Genomic DNA, 18,646 nt, shown 5'->3' with positions numbered 1-18,646 from the left:
ATTAAACTCGAACAAGAAATGATTAAATTATGGAACTGAAACAAGAAAACAGTGAAATTATGTTAAATTGAAACAAGGAAGTACAATGAGTGTGTTTTATTTACAGTGCAAGAAATGAACGAGTCATTTCGTAGTGGTTTCTCTGATTTCACAGCAGAATGTGTGACGGTATTAAACTGAACTGTGTCAGTGAAGGAGTAGATCTGAAAACAGCTGTCAATCAAACGGGATTCAGCCTTTCGAACGCTCCTCCAATCAGCACGTGGGATTCTGGCGCCCAGCCCGGTCGAGCTCCGCCCACAGCTCCATTCACCCCCAGAGACGCCCGGCGTCCGGGGGCGGGACAACATCGTGGCATTTATCCAATTACCGTCCAGTTTTGACGCAATGAAAAAAAAACTGTTCCACTCAGTCCCGTTGAAGCCCAGAGACGGACACAGTCTACGGACAAATGCACTGAGCAGAGATGGAGGAGAAAACACAGACACGGGAATGGAGGAGAAGTGAACAACATCGCGTCCGTTGATTTGTGATAAAGCTGATTTGAACGAACTCATCTTTAAGATGAACGTGTTCTAACACATTTATAGTCAATAAAATGTCAACACAACCGAACATATTTAACCATTTAATTTTCATAATTTTAGGGGAAGCTGGGCCTCCCTTGCAGTCTATGAGAAATCGCCACTGCTCCATAGTATCATCAGTAGGATGGAAACCGGCCCAGCCTTGGGTAGCTGTCATAAATATATCATAAATACTACTACTACTACTACTACTACTACTACTACTAATAATAATAATAATAATAATAATGAATATTTGAATTGGAAAAGAACAAGGTCTATTCTGTCAGCACATTTTGAAACTTTTCCTTTTGAGCAAACGGTTGAATTTTTATGAATATTTAAAATAAACCCCACATTCAGAACACTCACCACAGACTCATCGGGAGTTAAAGGGTTAAATCAGTGTTTTTCAGCCTTGGGGTTGGGACCCCATGTGGGGTCACCTGGAATTCAAATGGGTTCGCCTGAAATTTCTAGTCATTGATTAAAAAAAACAAAAAAAAACTTGCTAATAAAAAAATATATATGGTGAGTTGAGAGAGACAATCCCAATCCATAACAGACATGACAAACTGTGAGTGTGAAACTGCAGCACTGTGATTCTGTTTATCTGTCAAATGTTCATTGTGGTCAGTTTCAGATGCTGCAGCTCTTTCATAATTCATAGTTTGAGTTCTTGTTTGTTCAGTATTAATTGTCCTCCTTCTAAATCCAAGATGGACTGACTGTACATATCCTGACCAAGGAAAATAAAATCCTCCCTTTGTGCAGTAATCTACACCTGGTTTTACTGCCTCCATCCATAATAATTTACATTATATAGACTAAAGGTCATCTAAAGTTAATGTTTATTTGCAACATAGTATAGCAAACTATTACATGATCAAAAATAAATTAATTTTAACAAAAAAAAATCATGTCTCCGTTTTGAATGTCTGGGGTCGCCTGAAATTTGTGATGTTAAAATGGGGTCACAAGCCAAAAAAGGTTGGGAACCACTGGGTTAACCACAAACAGTCTGGGTGGTACTGAAAGGCCAAAGCGGTCTGAGGTGGGCTTTTCCTCCACTTCCACCCCAGGTCATTGAACTCCAGCTGAGGAGGCTGCACCAGGTCGGATCCACCCAAAGGACGCTCTTCAGCTGATCCCTGGCTCCCATGTTGAGACAGTAACATGATAGCAGCCATTTCCCACACAAGGAGAGTCAAGACTTCACAACTTGGACCTGTAGAGATCCTTCCGTTTCTGCGCACCTGATCGAGCTTATTTATGTGAAACGACGTAATCCCACAGGAGCGAGAGGGGGAAAAAAAAAAAACAGCTTTCAGCAATGATAAAAACCTTTAAGAGCAGATCTGACAACAACAGAGGAAACGCATGAGACACCTGAGCAGAGTCTGAACTGGAGGAAGCCTATTGTTTGCAGCTGTGATGATGATGCGTCTTTTTGTGTTTCTGTGGATGTGGACTCTCCTCCCGCTGTGTCATGCAGTCATTTACACCAACAAGTGGGCGATTAAAATCAACGGTGATCTTCAGTCTGTGAACAGGATAGCAGAAAAATATGGATTTACTAATATGGGTCAGGTAAGTTTTAGTGATAGACAAATAATCCCCAGCTCATAGTGTCATTTCACCCAGTCTGCGTAGGCCTTAAAGCATCACATGAGCCCACATCCCATTACACTGCTCTATAAAGTCTAAGATAATATCTGCTTCAGACATTAAATGTGCTAAATCTTACATACTTTAATAAGATGAATCAAAAAACAATTGACAAAAGTGCTGGTTAGCTCCTGTTTTAATATATATGATGGTATGTTATGTTGGTTTATGTACATTTATACAATAGATTTATAAATGTTCCACTAGATAGAACCTGTAAACCGGGGCTCTCAAACTCATTTTCTTTCAGGTTCCACATTCAGCCCAATTTGATCTCCAGTGGGCCAGACCAGTAAAATAATAGCAGAATAACCTATAAATAATGACAACTCCAAATTGTTGTCTTTGTTTTAGTGTGAAAAACCCCGTTAAATTATGAAAATACTTACTTTTATAAAGTATCCAAACAAAAAAGATGTGAATAACCTGAAAAAACAGAAATTTCTTAAGAAAATAAAGTGCAGTAAAAAATAAGTGCAGTTTTAACAATATTATGCCTCAATTTATCATTTCTACATTTGCATTATGGATCAGATCTACAAAGACACTAAACACTGAAAAACAGGCAGAAAATTGTTAAAATTGTGCTTCATTTTCTGTAGAAATTTCCGGTTCATATTTGTTCAGGTTATTCATGTTTTATTGTTACAGGATAGTTTGTAAATGTAAATATTTTCATAATTTAATATTATTTTTTGCACTAAAAGACAAAAAAAATACGTTTTTATGTTTATAGGCCTGATGTAATTTTTTTTTTTTCACTTCAAACTGAGAAGAAAATATGGAGTCATTATATTCTGTAGGTTCTTATGCTGATCATATTGGTCTGTATGTGGAACCAGAGCTAAAATAAATTCGCCAGCCTTGACTGTGGAATTTTTGCACTGTGCTAATTGGTCACACAGGCCGGATTGGAACCTTTGACGGGCCACATTTGGCCCCCGGGCCGCATGTTTGAGACCCCTGCTGTAAAGTGAATGTATTCTCATGTGCAAACACTGTTTTGAGGTAGATCTGAGACAAACATTTCTTTTGAATTAAACCCGTTCTCTCATTCATTCAGAATTTGATCTTTTGGCCCAAGACTGTATCTTAGAAAGTACAACCAATAAGCACTTTTGACTTAATTTTTCTTTATTAGTGACTCAAATTTGGTAAAAGTTTAACTACTTTTATTCTGGAGGCTTTTTATTTGTAGACCAGTGTTATCAGATATACAACACATCACATCTTTATTATCAGCTCCACATACAGATGGTTGCACATTTAATTGGAAGAAATAATATGAGCATGGATGTAATAAAAAAAAGCGCAGGCGTCTCATTTCATCAGGATATTTGTAATGATGTACAGTATCAAACGATGGCACAAATCCAACTGGAGCGCTGAAATACACTCGATGTTTTAGTTCACAGTAACTGCAACAGCAATTTTCATTTTGCCATTGTGCTTGTGCATCTGTCCGTCAGAAACGATAACAATATTTGTGGCATATGTGGTTTTACTGCTGTGATGGAGTTTTACCGTCTCTATTGTATTATATTACCAGTTGGCAGCTGCTCAGTCTACAGTACAAGCCTGCGGGATGTTTCATGGTGTGAGAAGGGGAGTGAGCTGCCAAAAAACACAGTTTCATCCCTCACCCATCACCTTTATTTTATTACCCTGACCCTGAATCACATAATTTTAATTATCCAAAAAGTTAACCTTATACAGGGTGTATTAAAAAAAACTACACATTTGGAAAAGTTACCCCCAGGTCCGCATTTGATAATTTTTGGAATTTTCTTTTATGGACATGGCTAATAACGTTCATTTTGTCTTCTGTTTATGTGATTATACTTTTCGTTTTTTTTTTGTTGTTGTTCAGATAAGGTATAGTTTTTTAGATGTTAGCTGCTCAACAGTTCTTTTCTGTCGCTTCTGAGGAAGACTGGAGTCACAGTCGAAACTGTCAAGCAGGTAACATCTAAAAAACTAGACCTTGTCTGAACAAAAGAAAAAAAGAGAAGTGTAATTTCTTTTATGGATGTCTTAAGGTAGGGGAGTGATGGCTACTTGTCCAAATTTACAGACCCAGGTTTTCATGCATGAGTAACCCTAACTCTAAATCTAACCCTAACTCTAACCCAAACTCTAACTCTAACCCAAACTCTAACTCTAACCCTAAACTCTAACCCTAACTCTAACCCTAACTCAAACCCTAACTCTAACCCTAAACTCTAACCCTAACTCTAACCCAAACTCTAACTAACCCTAAACTCTAACCCTAACCCTAACTCTAACACTAACCCTAACTCTAAATCTAACCCTAACTCTAACCCTAACTCTAACTCTAACCTTAACTCTAACTCTAACCCTAGCCCTAACTCTAACCCTAAATCTAACCCTAACTCTAACTCTAACCCTAACTCTAACCATAACTCTAATTCTAACCCTGAACCTAGCCCTAACTCTAACCCTAACTCTAACCCTAACTCTAACTCTAACCCTAAACCTAACCCTAACCCTAACTCTAACCCTAACTCTGACCCTAACCCTAACTCTAAATCTAACCCTAATTCTAATCCTAACTCTAAATCTAACCCTAACTCTAAATCTAACCCTAACTCTAACCCTGACTCTAACCCTAACTCTAAATCTAACCCTAACTCTAACCCTAACGCTAAATCTAACCCTAACCCTAACTCTAACTCTAGCCCTAACTCTAACTCTAAATCTAACTCTAAATCTAACCCTAACTCTAACCCTAACTCTAATTCTAACCCTAACTCTAACCCTAACTCTAATTCTTACTCTAACCCTAACTCTAACCCTAAATCTAACTCTAACCCTAACTAACCATAACTCTAATTCTAACCCTGAACCTAGCCCTAACTCTAACCCAAACTCTAACTCTAACCCTAACGCTAACCCTAAACCTTACTCTAACCCTAAACCTAACCCTAACTCTAACCCTAACTCTAACTCTAACCCTAACTCTAACTCTAACTCTAACCCTAAACCTAACTCTAACCCTAAACCTAACCCTAACTCTAACTCTAACGCTAACCCTAAACCTTACTCTAACCCTAACTCTAACTCTAACTCTAACTTGAATATGCAACAAAACAAAGTAATCCTACTGCAGTCCTTGGAAATAAAACAGATTGCAAGAAAACATGAAAAACTTTTCTATACACACATAAAAACAAAAGATGATTTCATTTGCATATTGGAAAAGGAGTGGGAGGAAGTATATATAAAAAATACACATTATAAAACATAATTTACTGCGAATTATGCATTCATTCATACACACATTTATTAAAACCAACTTTTCTACTACACACAGAAGGTACAGTCTCAACCAAAAAAGTAGGAACGCAAGTAAAAAAGTTAAGGTCTTGGGGAAAAATGTAGCAGTTTTGAAAAAGTCTGGAATTTTATGGTCTAATATTTAATGTTTCTCAGTCTTTTGTTGATATTTTCAAATGGACGAAATTGTAAAAAAACAAAAAAAAACTCACAAACTAACAATCACATCAACAATTGAAGTTTAACCCTGTAAAGCCTGAACCATTAAGTCATTGACAGAAAATTCCAGTTCTTTGAAACTGGAGCCTATATTGGTCCTTCTGAACAACCAAAATAATGTTTTTTTTTCAAATATTAATTTCCATATATGAGTTTCAATTTTGTATCATCAGAATCAGCTTTATTGTCGTGAGCATTTGTAAAAACTGAAGCCAAATTCCCTGTATGTGTTCACATACTTGGCCAATAAAGCTGATTCTGATTTTGATTCAATTTTGTATCATATTTGATACATGGGGTCTCAATGCTCAAATATTATTATTTTGAACAAACAAAAACATAACACAAACATGTCTAACAAATTGGTAATTCCTTTTTAAAATTGTCACAGTTCTTCCTCCTTCGTCATTAATAACGGTCTTGTAGTGTCACCCGAAAGGCCTCTGGTGAATGACTTCCTCCCCCCGGTGGATTATCTTTGTATTGCATGTATCTAATTGTATACATCAGGTTTTTCAAGAAAAAAAATATCACACTGATCATGTAAAGGGCTTCAAAACTCATATATCAAATATGACACGTTTGGCGTTATAGGGTTAAGAATGAACTGTCATTGAAGTGCTCGTCTTGCCAACCCTTATATGTGTGACACATGTACCCAGTAGGACATGAGCTGTAATCAGACTTACACGTCTCGTCTCTATGTTTTACGAAAACTAATGCAAGGGTCTCTGCAACTTAAAAAGTTACTTTGCTTTGTAGTTGTGCAATCAGAAATCAAAGAATGACTTTAAATTTCACATATGCTCCATCTGGGTATAAATTAGGATGAAATAAATTCCTGTCACTCACTTTTTTATTAAACAATAATGACCCAGGGCGTCTTTCCTCATGTGCTTTTGTCATGATTTTATGTAAAGTCAGTATGTACTTGTTCACATATAGTCCCACTCACACATTCAGCAGCTGCAGTGTGACTGGAGTCTTGTGGCTCAGGTTGCCTCGTCTGAAAAACTATCACAGGTGTAAGGTAGCCTCCTCAGTGAAAGATACCACTGACAGATTCATAATTGAAGAGCTATTTAGTACAGCGACAGAGCGGGATGAGCAACACACCTTCACCTGAAAACAAATGAATTTGGCTGATCTCATGTGTGTTTTGTCAGATCGGAGACCTGAAGACTTATTACAGTTTTCATCACCATGAGACTGCGAAACGCTCCACCGTGTTCAACAAAGAGGTGACTGTGACCATCGCCAAGGAGACCAAGGTATAGTAACATGATACAAGACTGTGCTACATTATTAATGACCAGCTTGTCCCCACCTCCCCAATTAAAAAACACATGAGCACACATTCAGGCACCGGCCCCACCTACACACTCACCTACTTACTGACTTGTTGTCTTAAAAAGAAAATGTCTGGTGTGTTACTTAACCCATAAAGACCCGAACAACCACTGGGAACCAAAACCATCTACAGATCTAAACTGTTTAATACCTTTTGATCCCCTAATTCTATCAATACATGCAAATAATTAGTGTAAAATACAGTTTATCATCTTTTCATGGTCATCAGATATGACCCATTTGGACGTTCAGAGGCTCTGTAGTTACCGCAGAAACACCGTCATCTTTAACAACATTGATTTGCCAGTAAAACCCATGGAGTTGGATCAGTGACAGTGGATGGAGACACTTGGTTTATATTCAGTTCATGATATATTGTACTGAAAAAGTCACTTTTTCTTCAGTTCTTTCTGTTTTTGATATAAAAACCCCTGTAGAACATAATAGCTTGTGGCCAATAACATTATAACTTATTACGTTATTGGCTCAGTTATTACATTTGCAAAGAATTTTTTTTTACCGGGCCAATAATGTAATGACCAGCATATAAGTTATAACATTATTGACCAAAAGTTATTACGTTATCGGTTCAGGACTTTTATTACGCTGTTGGCCAGATATTACGTTATTGGCTTATTACATTTTAAAAATGGCAAATTTATTACCTTATCAACCGTTATTACATTATCGGCTGTTATTACATTATTGGCTTCTACAACCCTTAACTTTAATCTGAGCTTTTATGAACATTTACATGATCAGTGAATTAAAAATAGAAAAATATCGGATTTTTCCTGAATAAATGCAAAATACAGAGGATAATATTAAAATAAATGGGGTTAAATCACACAGGAAATGCTTAGTAGAGAGAAATAATTCATTTTGGAACTGTCACAAAAGTAGCACTGGGTCTTTATGGGTTGTCACGCACTGTAGACCTAGATTTTACTGAAAAAGTCACTTTTTCTTCAATTTTTCTCTGTTTTTGATATAATAATCCTCAATTTTAGTCTGAGCTTTTATGAACATCTGTATGATCAGTCAATTAAATATAGAAAAAATACTTGATTTTCACTGAAGAAATGCAAAATAAAGAAAATAATATTACAATAAACCCATTTGCAAACTACCACAAAAGAGTCTTTATGGGTTAAATAAATCAGGGTGGCATAGCTGTTAGCACTTTTGCGTCCAGGGTTTGATTCCTGCATCAACCAGTGTGGGCATTTCTGTGTGGATTTTGCATGTTCTCCCATGCCGGTGTGAGTTTTCTCCAGACATGAATGTGAGAGTGAATGTTTGTTTGTCAGCCCGAGGGGTGTGCGATATGACGATATGAGATGGTGACGGACTAGAACATATCGACGATCCAACAACGCAGAGAGATCACAGAATCATCTATAACAGGGTTTTTCAACCTTGGGGTTGGGACCCCACGTGGGGTCACCTGGAATTTCTAGTAATTGATAAAAATAGTAAAAAAAAAAAAAAAAATCTTACTACTTAAAAATATATGGTGAGTTGCCAGAGACAGTCACAATCCATAAAAGACAAACTGTGAGTGTGAAACTGCAGCACTGTGGTTCTGTTTATCTGTCAAATGCTCTTTCATAATTCATAGTTTGAGTTCTTGTTTGTTCAGTATTAATTGTCAGCCTTGTAAATCCAAGCTGGACTGACTGTACATATCCCAACCAAGGAAAATTAAACTCTTACGACTTCAGACATTCGAAACGGAGACTTTTTTTTTTTTTGCTAAAATTAATTTGTTTTTGATCATGTAATAGTTTGCTATACTATGTTGCAAATAAACATTGATTTTAGATGACATTTAGTCTATATAACGTATATTATTATGGATGGAGGCACAAAAGCCAGGTGTAGATTACTGCACAAAAGGAGAATTATATTTTCCTTGGTCAGGATATGTACAGTCAGTCCAGCTTGGATTTACAAGGAGGACAATTAATACTGAACAAACAAGAACTGAAACTGTGAATTATGAAAGAGCTGCAGCATCTGAAACTGACCACAATGAACATGTGACACATAAACAGAACCACAGTGCTGCAGTTTCAGACTCAGTTTGTCATGTCTGTTATGGATTGTGATTGTCTCTGTCAACTCACCATATATTTTTTATTAGTACGCCTTTTTTTTTTTTTTTTATCAATTACTAGAAATTTCAGGTGACCCCATTTGAATTCCAGGTGACTCTACATGGGATCCCGACCCCAAGGTTGAAAAACACTGGACTATGTGGTTCAGAAAATGGATGAATGGATGAAAGAAACCAGTAGATTACCCAACAGGACAAATGTCATTGCAGGAAAAAGACAAATCAGCTGCAACACTTGGTTCTTCATGCACATCCCTGTTGTAAACAAATGTAAAGCAGAGGTCGAACGCTCCGTCAGTTCAGTGTACAGAATGGTCTGTGGCTTCATTTACAGAGTCAGAGTTTTCATACCTATATTATGCAAATGAAAAAGCTTTTTTCTAGGCCCTTATCTCAGCGTCTGGTGGTTCTCTTGTTCACAGTCACGCTTCTCCATGTTTGAGTCGCTTGCATACCAATTTCCCACCTGCATCTGTACGTTTCAAAGACTGCAGAGTGCATTGTGCAAAGTGTGATTTGCAATTCAACGAATTAAGCGATACAGAATAATACGACACAGTAGTTTTTTTCCTCTCGTCCCCCGGTATATAATTGTGCATCTGTACGCTAGGTGTTTAATTCTATGCACATTTATGAATTATCATGGTTGTTGGTTGAAAGCTTGGTATTTAACAGAAGCTAAACCCCTCGCTTTTTTTTTTTTTCTTTTCTTTTTCTGTCCTGTTCAGCAATTTGGCCTCCTATATAAGTGTACTGGGAGCCGGACAGTTTATTTATTTATTTTTTTTTACTTTTTATTTTAATATTTTAAATCACTTTTACAGTGCGGTAACAAAACAAAAGGAAAAGAAAAAAAAAAACAACAACACACACAATATAACAAGGGGGGATGCTGTGCCTTATGCATTCGGCTGCTTTTCCGTACCTGATCTGATATCAAGAATTAGTGTCCTTGAAAATGGTCCATTTCTCCCATCTTTGCTCAAAAGTTCCCATCTTAATCCTCAGATGAAGAGTAAATTTTTCCATGGTATATATTTCCTCTATAACAGTGGCGGCTGTTCGTCTTTCAGACAGGGGAAGCTCATTGTCGGCTTACATCAAAAAAACTGTCAAGTTATTTAAATATAAATTCGGCCCTCCATTTCTTTTTAAGAAAATGGTCAGTGACCTTATCATACCAAGTAGGTGTCTTTTCCAGGGACTGGACCAGTGTCCTGTCAATGTCCAGCAGAGCTCGGCTGCTCAGATTGCTTTGGCCCAGTGTGTTGCAGGTGTAAGACTGGAGCCTTTTAAAATAGAGATGCTCCTTTCACTCCGACATAGCCAACAGTTTGATTGATTTAACTATCTACAAAACGATATTAAACTCGAACAAGAAATGATTAAATTATGTAACTGAAACAAGAAAACGTTGAAATTATGTTAAATTGAAACAAGGAAGTACAATAGCTGTCAATCAAATGGAATTCAGCCTTTCGACTGATCCTCCAATCAGCATGTAGAAGCTCAGCGTCCAGCCCGGCCGAGCTCCGCCCACAGCTCCATTCACCCCCAGAGACACCGAGCGTCTGGGGGCGGGACAACATCATGGCATTTGTCCAATTACCGTCAGTTTTGAGGCAATGAAAAAAACAGTTCCATTCAGTCCCATTGACGTGCATGGACGCTGAGCGTCTGTGGACAAATGCACTGAGCAGAGATCGAATGAGAGAACAGAGAAACGGGAATGTATGAGAAGTGAACAACACTGAGTCTGTTGATTTGTGATAAAGCTGATTCTGAACGAACTCGTCTGTTAGATGAACGTGTTCTAACACATTTGTAGTCAATGAAATGTCAACACAATCAAACATATTTAACCATTTAATTTTCGTATTTTTAGAGGAAGCTGAGCTTCCCTTGCAGTCTTTGCTCTATAATGTCCAGCCATTGTTGTGGTTGAAGAGGGTCACTTTTTAACCAGTTCCTTGTGACTACCTTTTTGCAGGCAAGAATTAAATTTTAAATAAGTAAGTGTCTTCTCTTTTAATTACATCATCAGGTATTAGACCAAGGTAGATAGTCTGGGGGTCCATTGAAATTTTGTAATTTAAAATGTTCTCCATTGTCTGAACGGAGTCGGACAGTTTTGATCCAAGAGGGTTTTGAACCTTAGATCAATTCCCCCTAATGGTTGGATTTAATTATGTTATTACTGTACAGATGTTACCTGATGGGAGAACAGAACAAGGTTATACACAAACAAACATTTATACAGACCCTGAAACAGAAGCAAACTACAGGCAAAAACAGAACAGTAACGACAATAATAGAAGAACATCATCAGTGAATTGAGTCCGAATAGCTCAAACCCCTCTCTAAACACAAGGCCCAGGTTTATTTTCAGTCTGCTCACACTGCACTACATCAGTACAGTTACTTGCTGTGTGTTCATCTTAAGGTGGAATGGCTCCAACAGCAGGTGGTTCAGAAAAGGGCAAAGAGGACCTCCAGGGCCGGTCACGTCTACTCCACTGACATGAAGAGAAAGCCCTTTCCCACTTCACATCTCCATTCTAACCACACGCAGCAGCTGCACTACAACAGCCCGATGTGGAGAAACCTGTGGTTCTTTGTGAGTCTGATTTTCATTTCCCTGTTCCAAACTTCAACGTAAAACAAACAGAATCTAAATCAGAGGCCGAGTGATTCATTCTTTGCTCCCAATGGCTAACATGGACAGTTTACTTTGATGCGTACTATATGATGAAATGGACAGAGTTTATTTTTGATATGTTGAGCATTTTTGTGTTTTGTGCAGGCTTAGTCAATTTTTATGTTTTTTTTTTTTTATATTTATAAGCTTTATTAAGCGCACTTATGGGAGCTGACATGGGAATTTAAAAAGATAGAGTAAGGGGGGCGGGAGTATGCAGTTGCGGAAAAAATTATTAGACCATTAAAGTCATCGAACACAATGGTTATGCAATCAAGTATTAACTCCTGTGTGTATCATGTGACTAAAACAGACAGAAAAGAAAACATGGAATGCCTAAAAACACTGTTTTGTCTTATTTTAAAGGTGTGGGAGACTTTCGTGACAAGTTTTTCATCAGATCTGTCAAACCTCAGTCATATCCTCAGTATCATGAATCTGTAAGTCTGTCTGTCATTACTCACCTGAATCTCTTGCATTACAGTGAACAGTTTCTTAGTTCCATTCACCAGACACAAACCATGTGTTAACAAACAGAGCCGGGAGGGAACTCAGGCATCTGAGGAATTTTGTTGCGGCATGCATTGTGGGAAAGGGAGGCTCGTGCAGCCATCTGACGGCGGGAGCTGCTAAAGACATGACGCAGAAACGGCAGGAGCTCCATTCCCTCAATGCATATTCCTCCAGCCGTTTCCGCGTTTCAGCCGTTTCTGCATGTTTGTTTCATCCATATAATATCATATGATTGTGCTGCCGCTGCTGATGTCAGGTGGCTGCGCGGACCTCCCTTTCCCACAATGTACGTCACGACAAAATTCCTCAGATGCCTGAGTTCCCTCCCGGCTCTGTTTATAAACACATGGTTTGTTTCTGGTGGATGGAACTAAGAAACTGTTCACTGTAATGCAAGAGATTCAGGTGAGTAATGACAGAAAGACGAACAGATTCATCAAGCAGAGGATTTGACAGATTTGATGAAAAATTGCTCACAAAAGTCTCCCACACCTTTAAGTGTGATGAGATATTTTAACTAGAAATGAGAAAAATACACTTGGTAAGATTTAGATTTTTTTTCCAGTGTTCAAATCCCAAACAGTGTCAAGGACATGCAAGACTCATAAAACAAAAACAATTCCAGAGTTTATACAGTCAAGATAAACCTGTAAAAGTCATGGAAATAAATCAACAAAAGCTGAAGTGGAATTACATTTTTAGGGAAGTGAACTACTCACTGTCTGACTGAAACAAGTGATCAATGAGAATGAAAAGTTGAGAATTAAAGGTGAAATATCAACAGTTTAGTCACAGAAGTAGAAAATAAAATGAAATTAGAAAGAAGAAAAACTAAGGCTCAAAACCTGTGAGTCTACAGCCTACAATTGCGGAAAAAAATATTAAACCATCGAAAGTCCTCAGAAACAATGGTTATGCAATCAAGTCCTAACTCCTGTGTGTATCATGTGACTAAAACAGACAGAAAAGAAAACATGGAATGCCTAAAAACACTGTTTTTGTCAGTACAATGCCAAAGATAGTGATGTAAGAACTGAAGCGATTTTGGTTATTATCAAGAAAACATGGAAAATGGATAGATATCAGCTCTGAAATTAAACTCTTATGAGCTATTTTTGTTGTTGTCATTATATTTGTCCAAACAAATGTACGAGGCATTAAAATGAACAAGAAATTTATGAAAACGAGGGTGGTCTAAATTTTTTCCGTGACTTCATCCCGTTCCTTTTTGATGATGTTTTCTTTTATATTTAGATTTTTCTTGTATTGGTTTTAAATGTTGATATTCGAAATAATCAATCAATCCTGTTCTTTATTTCCACATCAGTGCACTGACGACTCCGCGGGCTGCCGGCCTTATATGAACATCGTAGGAGCCTGGAGACGAGGTTATACTGGGAAGGGTGTGGTGGTGTCCGTCCTCGATGATGGCATTGAGAAAGAGCATTTGGATCTCAAGCCAAATTATGTAAGTGCCCTGGGATGGCACGCTCTTCTCAGGAAGGGGACATTAATCATAAGCAATTTGGCAGAGCTCTCAGTATATGAGTGCATAGCTGAGACAGATATTGCAGGCAGAGCTTTTGGGCCAAAGGTTTAGAAAGGCCGACTAAGAGTATTGGAATGGACATTAAACGTCTGATCCACTTAACTGGCAAGTGGACTGTTGAATAATGCTCTTTGTGATTTGTTTGATGAAACTGAGACAGATTGCTGCTGGCATCTTGTTATGTGCTGTTACTTACTATCCATCTTATTTAGGATCCCCTCGCCAGCTATGATGTGAACGGACAAGACCAAGATCCTTCTCCAAACGACTCCGACGATTCGAACTAGTGAGGACTTCTAATTTCTAGATTTGTCTTTGCACCTGTTTTGCAGTCCACCCCCCCCACCCCCCACCCCCACCATCTTTAACTCAAACTTTAATTAATGCACACTTTCCTTTCCATTTTCAGTAATTACATGCATATATGGATATGAAAATTCCCCAGTCTAAATTCTGTCTTCTCACTGGTTTGATGTAACGGAAATAGCCTGTCTTTTCCTCATGCATATGCATCCACCCTCATGTTCTGATGTTCTCCTCCTTTCTCTGAAGCCATGGGACTCAGTGTGCAGGGATGGTTGCAGCGGCTGCAAATAACTCTCAGTGCACACTTGGAGTCTCTTTCCATGCACGGATAGGCGGTGAGTCCATGTGACAGTGTATGACGGTAGAACGCTGAAGGACTTCTAGAGGTCACACTGTAAGACCGGAGAAGTTGAGTTTACTTAAAAATTCTGAGGTAACCGGTTGCCTTAAAAAATGTAAGTAATGAAAACTTGAGTGTATTGAACTTAAATGCTTGATTTGAATGGAATTGCTATTTTAAGTACAACACACTAAACGCCAAGTTTGTTGCAATGTCAATTGCTTTGTATAATCATTAGACTTAATATCGTCAGTTCACTGGATTCAATTCCAAGTTGATTTTACTTAAAATCTTCTGCAGTATAATTATTCAACTTAATATATTGTAGCGTTGATGGAAGTAAGGCAGGAAGTTAGCTCAATGCACTTTGCCAACACAGGAAGTACTTTTAATTTGGTAAGGCGTAAAGACTTATATTGCTACAGAACTATCATAGATGAAGAGGAAAGCGATTGTTCGGCCTATGGCTCTGACTCATGGCCATGACCATTAGAGCTGCACAATATATCGTTTGAGCATCGTCATCGCAATGTACGTGTGCACAATAGTCACATCACAGGTCCTGCAATGTAGGAGGCAAATGAACTCAGCGAGTTCTCATCTAATTGAAACCTGGGTACACTGTAAGACCAGATAAGTTGAGTTTACTTAAAAATTCTGAGGTAACCGGTTGCCTTAAAAAATGTAAGTAATGAAAACTTGAGTGTATTAAACTTAAATGTTTGATTTGAATGGAATTGCTATTTTAAGTACAACACACTAAATGACAAATTAATTTAACTTAAAATTTGTTGCAATGTCAGTTGCTTTGTATAATCATCAGACTTAATATCATCAGTTCATTGGACTCAATTCCAAGTTGATTTTAATTAAAATCTTCTGCAATATAAATTGCTTTGTATAATTATTCAATTTAATATATATTAACATCGATGGAAGTTATGCAGGAAGTTAGCTCGGTGCACTTTACCATCACAAGGAAGTACTTATAATTTGGTAAGGTGTAAAGACTTATATTGCTACAGATTTAATACTGAGAAAAATAACTGTGTTTTCTGTGAATTTGAAATTGAGTCGTTAGAACATTTGTTTTTTGACTGCTCATACACCAGGACATTTTGGACAGCATTTCAAGACTGGACATCTGAGAAGGACACTCAGTCGCCCAAACTGGAGTATAAAGACATTAAATTTGGAGTTATAATGAAAAACAAAAAAACGAGAAATTATGTACAGCACTTTAATTATTATTGCTAAACAATTTATACACAGATGTAGATTTATGAAGACATACCCACTGTTCTCAATTTACATACATGAAATAAAAAAACTTCAAAAAAACACTGAAATATGTAAAAACCAAACAAGCCTTGATTGTTTGTTAAAATGGGAATTTATTGATACCTGATTAGACCTCTGACTTTATTTTGTTATTTATTTTATTTTCATTTTCTTTTTTTAAAAATTATTATTATTGTTTTATTTATTTATTTATTTTATATTATTATTATTATTATTATTATTATTATTATGATTTTATATATATAACGTTCTTTATAAATACTGCTCTGCATAAGTTTGATGTTGATGCTCCATTTGGTTAAAAAAAAAGTCTTTTTCTATGAAATTCCTAAAAATGTACAAGTTTGATTAATAAAGTTGGAAAAAAAAAACTTGTATTGCTACAGGACTATCTTAGATGAACAGTAAATCCATTGTTCTTCCTCTGGCTCTGACTCATGGTGCAGCTCTACAAAACTACAAAAGCAAACACAAAAAGGCCAATAAACACTGACGTACACACATTCAGTCCAAATTAACACTAACACCACAACCCCGCTGAACCCCTGCACAGAAAAAGAACACGTTCAACAACATGCCCAATACCCACAATGCAATGCACAGATAAAAAGGTGTGGTCATGACTAAAACTGAGTGATTTAAATCCATTCAACTGAAACTTCTTCGTACTTTCGACTATGTCTGCAAATTAGTAGAATATACTGAACATTTTATAGTAATGGAATAAAACTGAAATCATTTAAGTACATTGTAATTAAAGCATTTTAGTAAAAACAAAGTCCAGGCTTACAGTGCAGGATGTTGTTGATAATAGCTTCAGTCATTCTTGTTGCTCTGCTGCCCTCTTTCCTCTTTAGGCGTCCGCATGCTGGATGGAGATGTGACAGACATTGTGGAGGCACAGTCCCTGAGTCTCAGACCACAACATATCGATATTTACCTAAGCAGCTGGGGGCCAGAGGATGACGGGACCACTTTGGACGGACCTGGGCCTCTGACCCGGCTTGCCTTGCAGAACGGTGTCCAAACAGTGAGTTCAAAATGAAAGAAAAGGCTTTATGTGTGAATCAGACAGGACAGAACTGGTTGATATGTTTGTTTATGTCTCTATTCTATAATGGATTTTTATTTCATTTCATTTATTTGGATCTCCATTAGCTTTAACTTAGGCCAGGTGTGTCAAACTCATTTTAGTTCAGTTCCACATTCAGCCCAATATGATCTGAAGTGGGCCGGACCAGTAAAATAATAACAGTGAAAAAGTAAAATTATATTATAATAATGTTTACATCTATGAAGATTCCTTGAAAATCCGAATAGCATGAACGGATTGAAATGACTTAAGAAAACAAGTGCAATTTTAACAATATACATCAATTTATCATTTATACGTGTGCGTTACAACTTACATTACCAATACAAATACACAAAACATTTAGAAACAGGCTAAATATTGGTTTTAAGGCAATTCATGTTGTTCATTTTTGTTAAGGTTATTCACATTTTGATGTATTTTGCTCTAGCAATTTTAGCTAGCGTCACCATACGGACTTCACTAAACGGACGGTCACTTGTGGTTTCCAGCAAGGTTATTATCGTTAACGAAAACTAACGAAATGACGAAAACTAGAATTGTAAAAACATTTTCGTTAACTGAAATAAATAAAAACTATAACTGAAAGAAAAAAACGATAACTAACTGAAACTGTTTTGTGTGTTTACAAAACTAACTAAAACACATAAAAATTATGGATAAAATTCCCTTCGTTTTCGTCTTTGTCAATGTCAGATTGATATGAAATCGATTTATTTTCCTCAAACAATTTTATCTGCTGGCACCATATGATATTTAAGGGTCCGTCACTTGTGTTCACTTGTGGTTTCCAGTCGTCTTCTGGTCCCCACTCTACCTGGAAACATGGAGACTAAAGTTGGGAGAAAGCAGCAGAGTCCTGTCTGGGATTTATTTGAATACGACGGAGAAGAAGAGAAAAGATAAAGAAACTAAAACTAAACTAAAACTCAGCATTTAGAAAATAACAAAAACTAATAAAAACTAGCAAACCTGCTCTAAAAACAAATTAATAAGTAAATAGTAAGTAAGTAAGTAAATTTTATTTATAGAGCACTTTTCACAGACAGAGTCACAAAGTGCTTCATCAATTCAAATCAGAATCAAATTAAGTTTACAGAGACCCAACAGAATCCTTCAGGAGCAAACACTTGTGATTGGTGACAGTGGCGAGGAAAAACTTCCCTTAAACAGCAGAAACCTGGAGCAGACCCAGACTCCTGAAGGATGGCTGTCTGCCTTGACCAGTTGGGGTTAAAGAGAGAGAGAGAGTAAAGGAGGAGAAAAGAGAGAGCGATAGAGATATAGAGAGACGGGGGGGGGGGGGGGGGGATGACACATGGAGTATGTTATGATGAATACATAGAGTGTAATCAGTTTGTGGTGGCCCTGGGTCGGGTAGGAGACTAAAAAGCCTTTTTGAACAGGAGGGTTTTGAGGTGTTTCTTAAAGCTCTCTACAGAGTCCATGGACCGTAGGTGTAGAGGCAGGTCATTCCATAGACGTGGTGCCACAGCTTTAAAAGACCTGTCACCGTGTGTGCTAAAACAGGTGCGTGGAACCATTAATACTAACTGAATTAGAGTAAAAAGAGTCAAAACTAAATAAAACTAAACTATAATGACAAATACAAAACTATTGGAACCT

The 18,646-nt window shown here is 37.3% G+C and overlaps 1 protein-coding gene across 1 annotated transcript in view; it reads left to right on the top strand.

Moving 5' to 3' along the window:
• The first annotated feature begins 2,003 nt into the window (after positions 1–2,003).
• pcsk5a (proprotein convertase subtilisin/kexin type 5a) overlaps positions 2,004–18,646 on the top strand; it is an 83,547-nt gene continuing 66,904 nt past the window's right edge. The window contains exons 1-7 of the mRNA XM_030148757.1: positions 2,004–2,156; positions 6,917–7,021; positions 11,663–11,740; positions 13,767–13,898; positions 14,192–14,265; positions 14,532–14,620; positions 16,785–16,957. Of these exons, the coding sequence (XP_030004617.1) occupies positions 2,004–2,156; positions 6,917–7,021; positions 11,663–11,740; positions 13,767–13,898; positions 14,192–14,265; positions 14,532–14,620; positions 16,785–16,957 (804 nt within the window). The remainder of the gene's footprint in view (positions 2,157–6,916; positions 7,022–11,662; positions 11,741–13,766; positions 13,899–14,191; positions 14,266–14,531; positions 14,621–16,784; positions 16,958–18,646) is intronic.

The sequence above is a fragment of the Sphaeramia orbicularis genome, chromosome 12, assembly GCF_902148855.1.
Source record: "Sphaeramia orbicularis chromosome 12, fSphaOr1.1, whole genome shotgun sequence".
Lineage (NCBI taxonomy): Eukaryota > Metazoa > Chordata > Actinopteri > Kurtiformes > Apogonidae > Sphaeramia > Sphaeramia orbicularis.
This window is presented reverse-complemented; position numbering and strand designations above follow the sequence as displayed.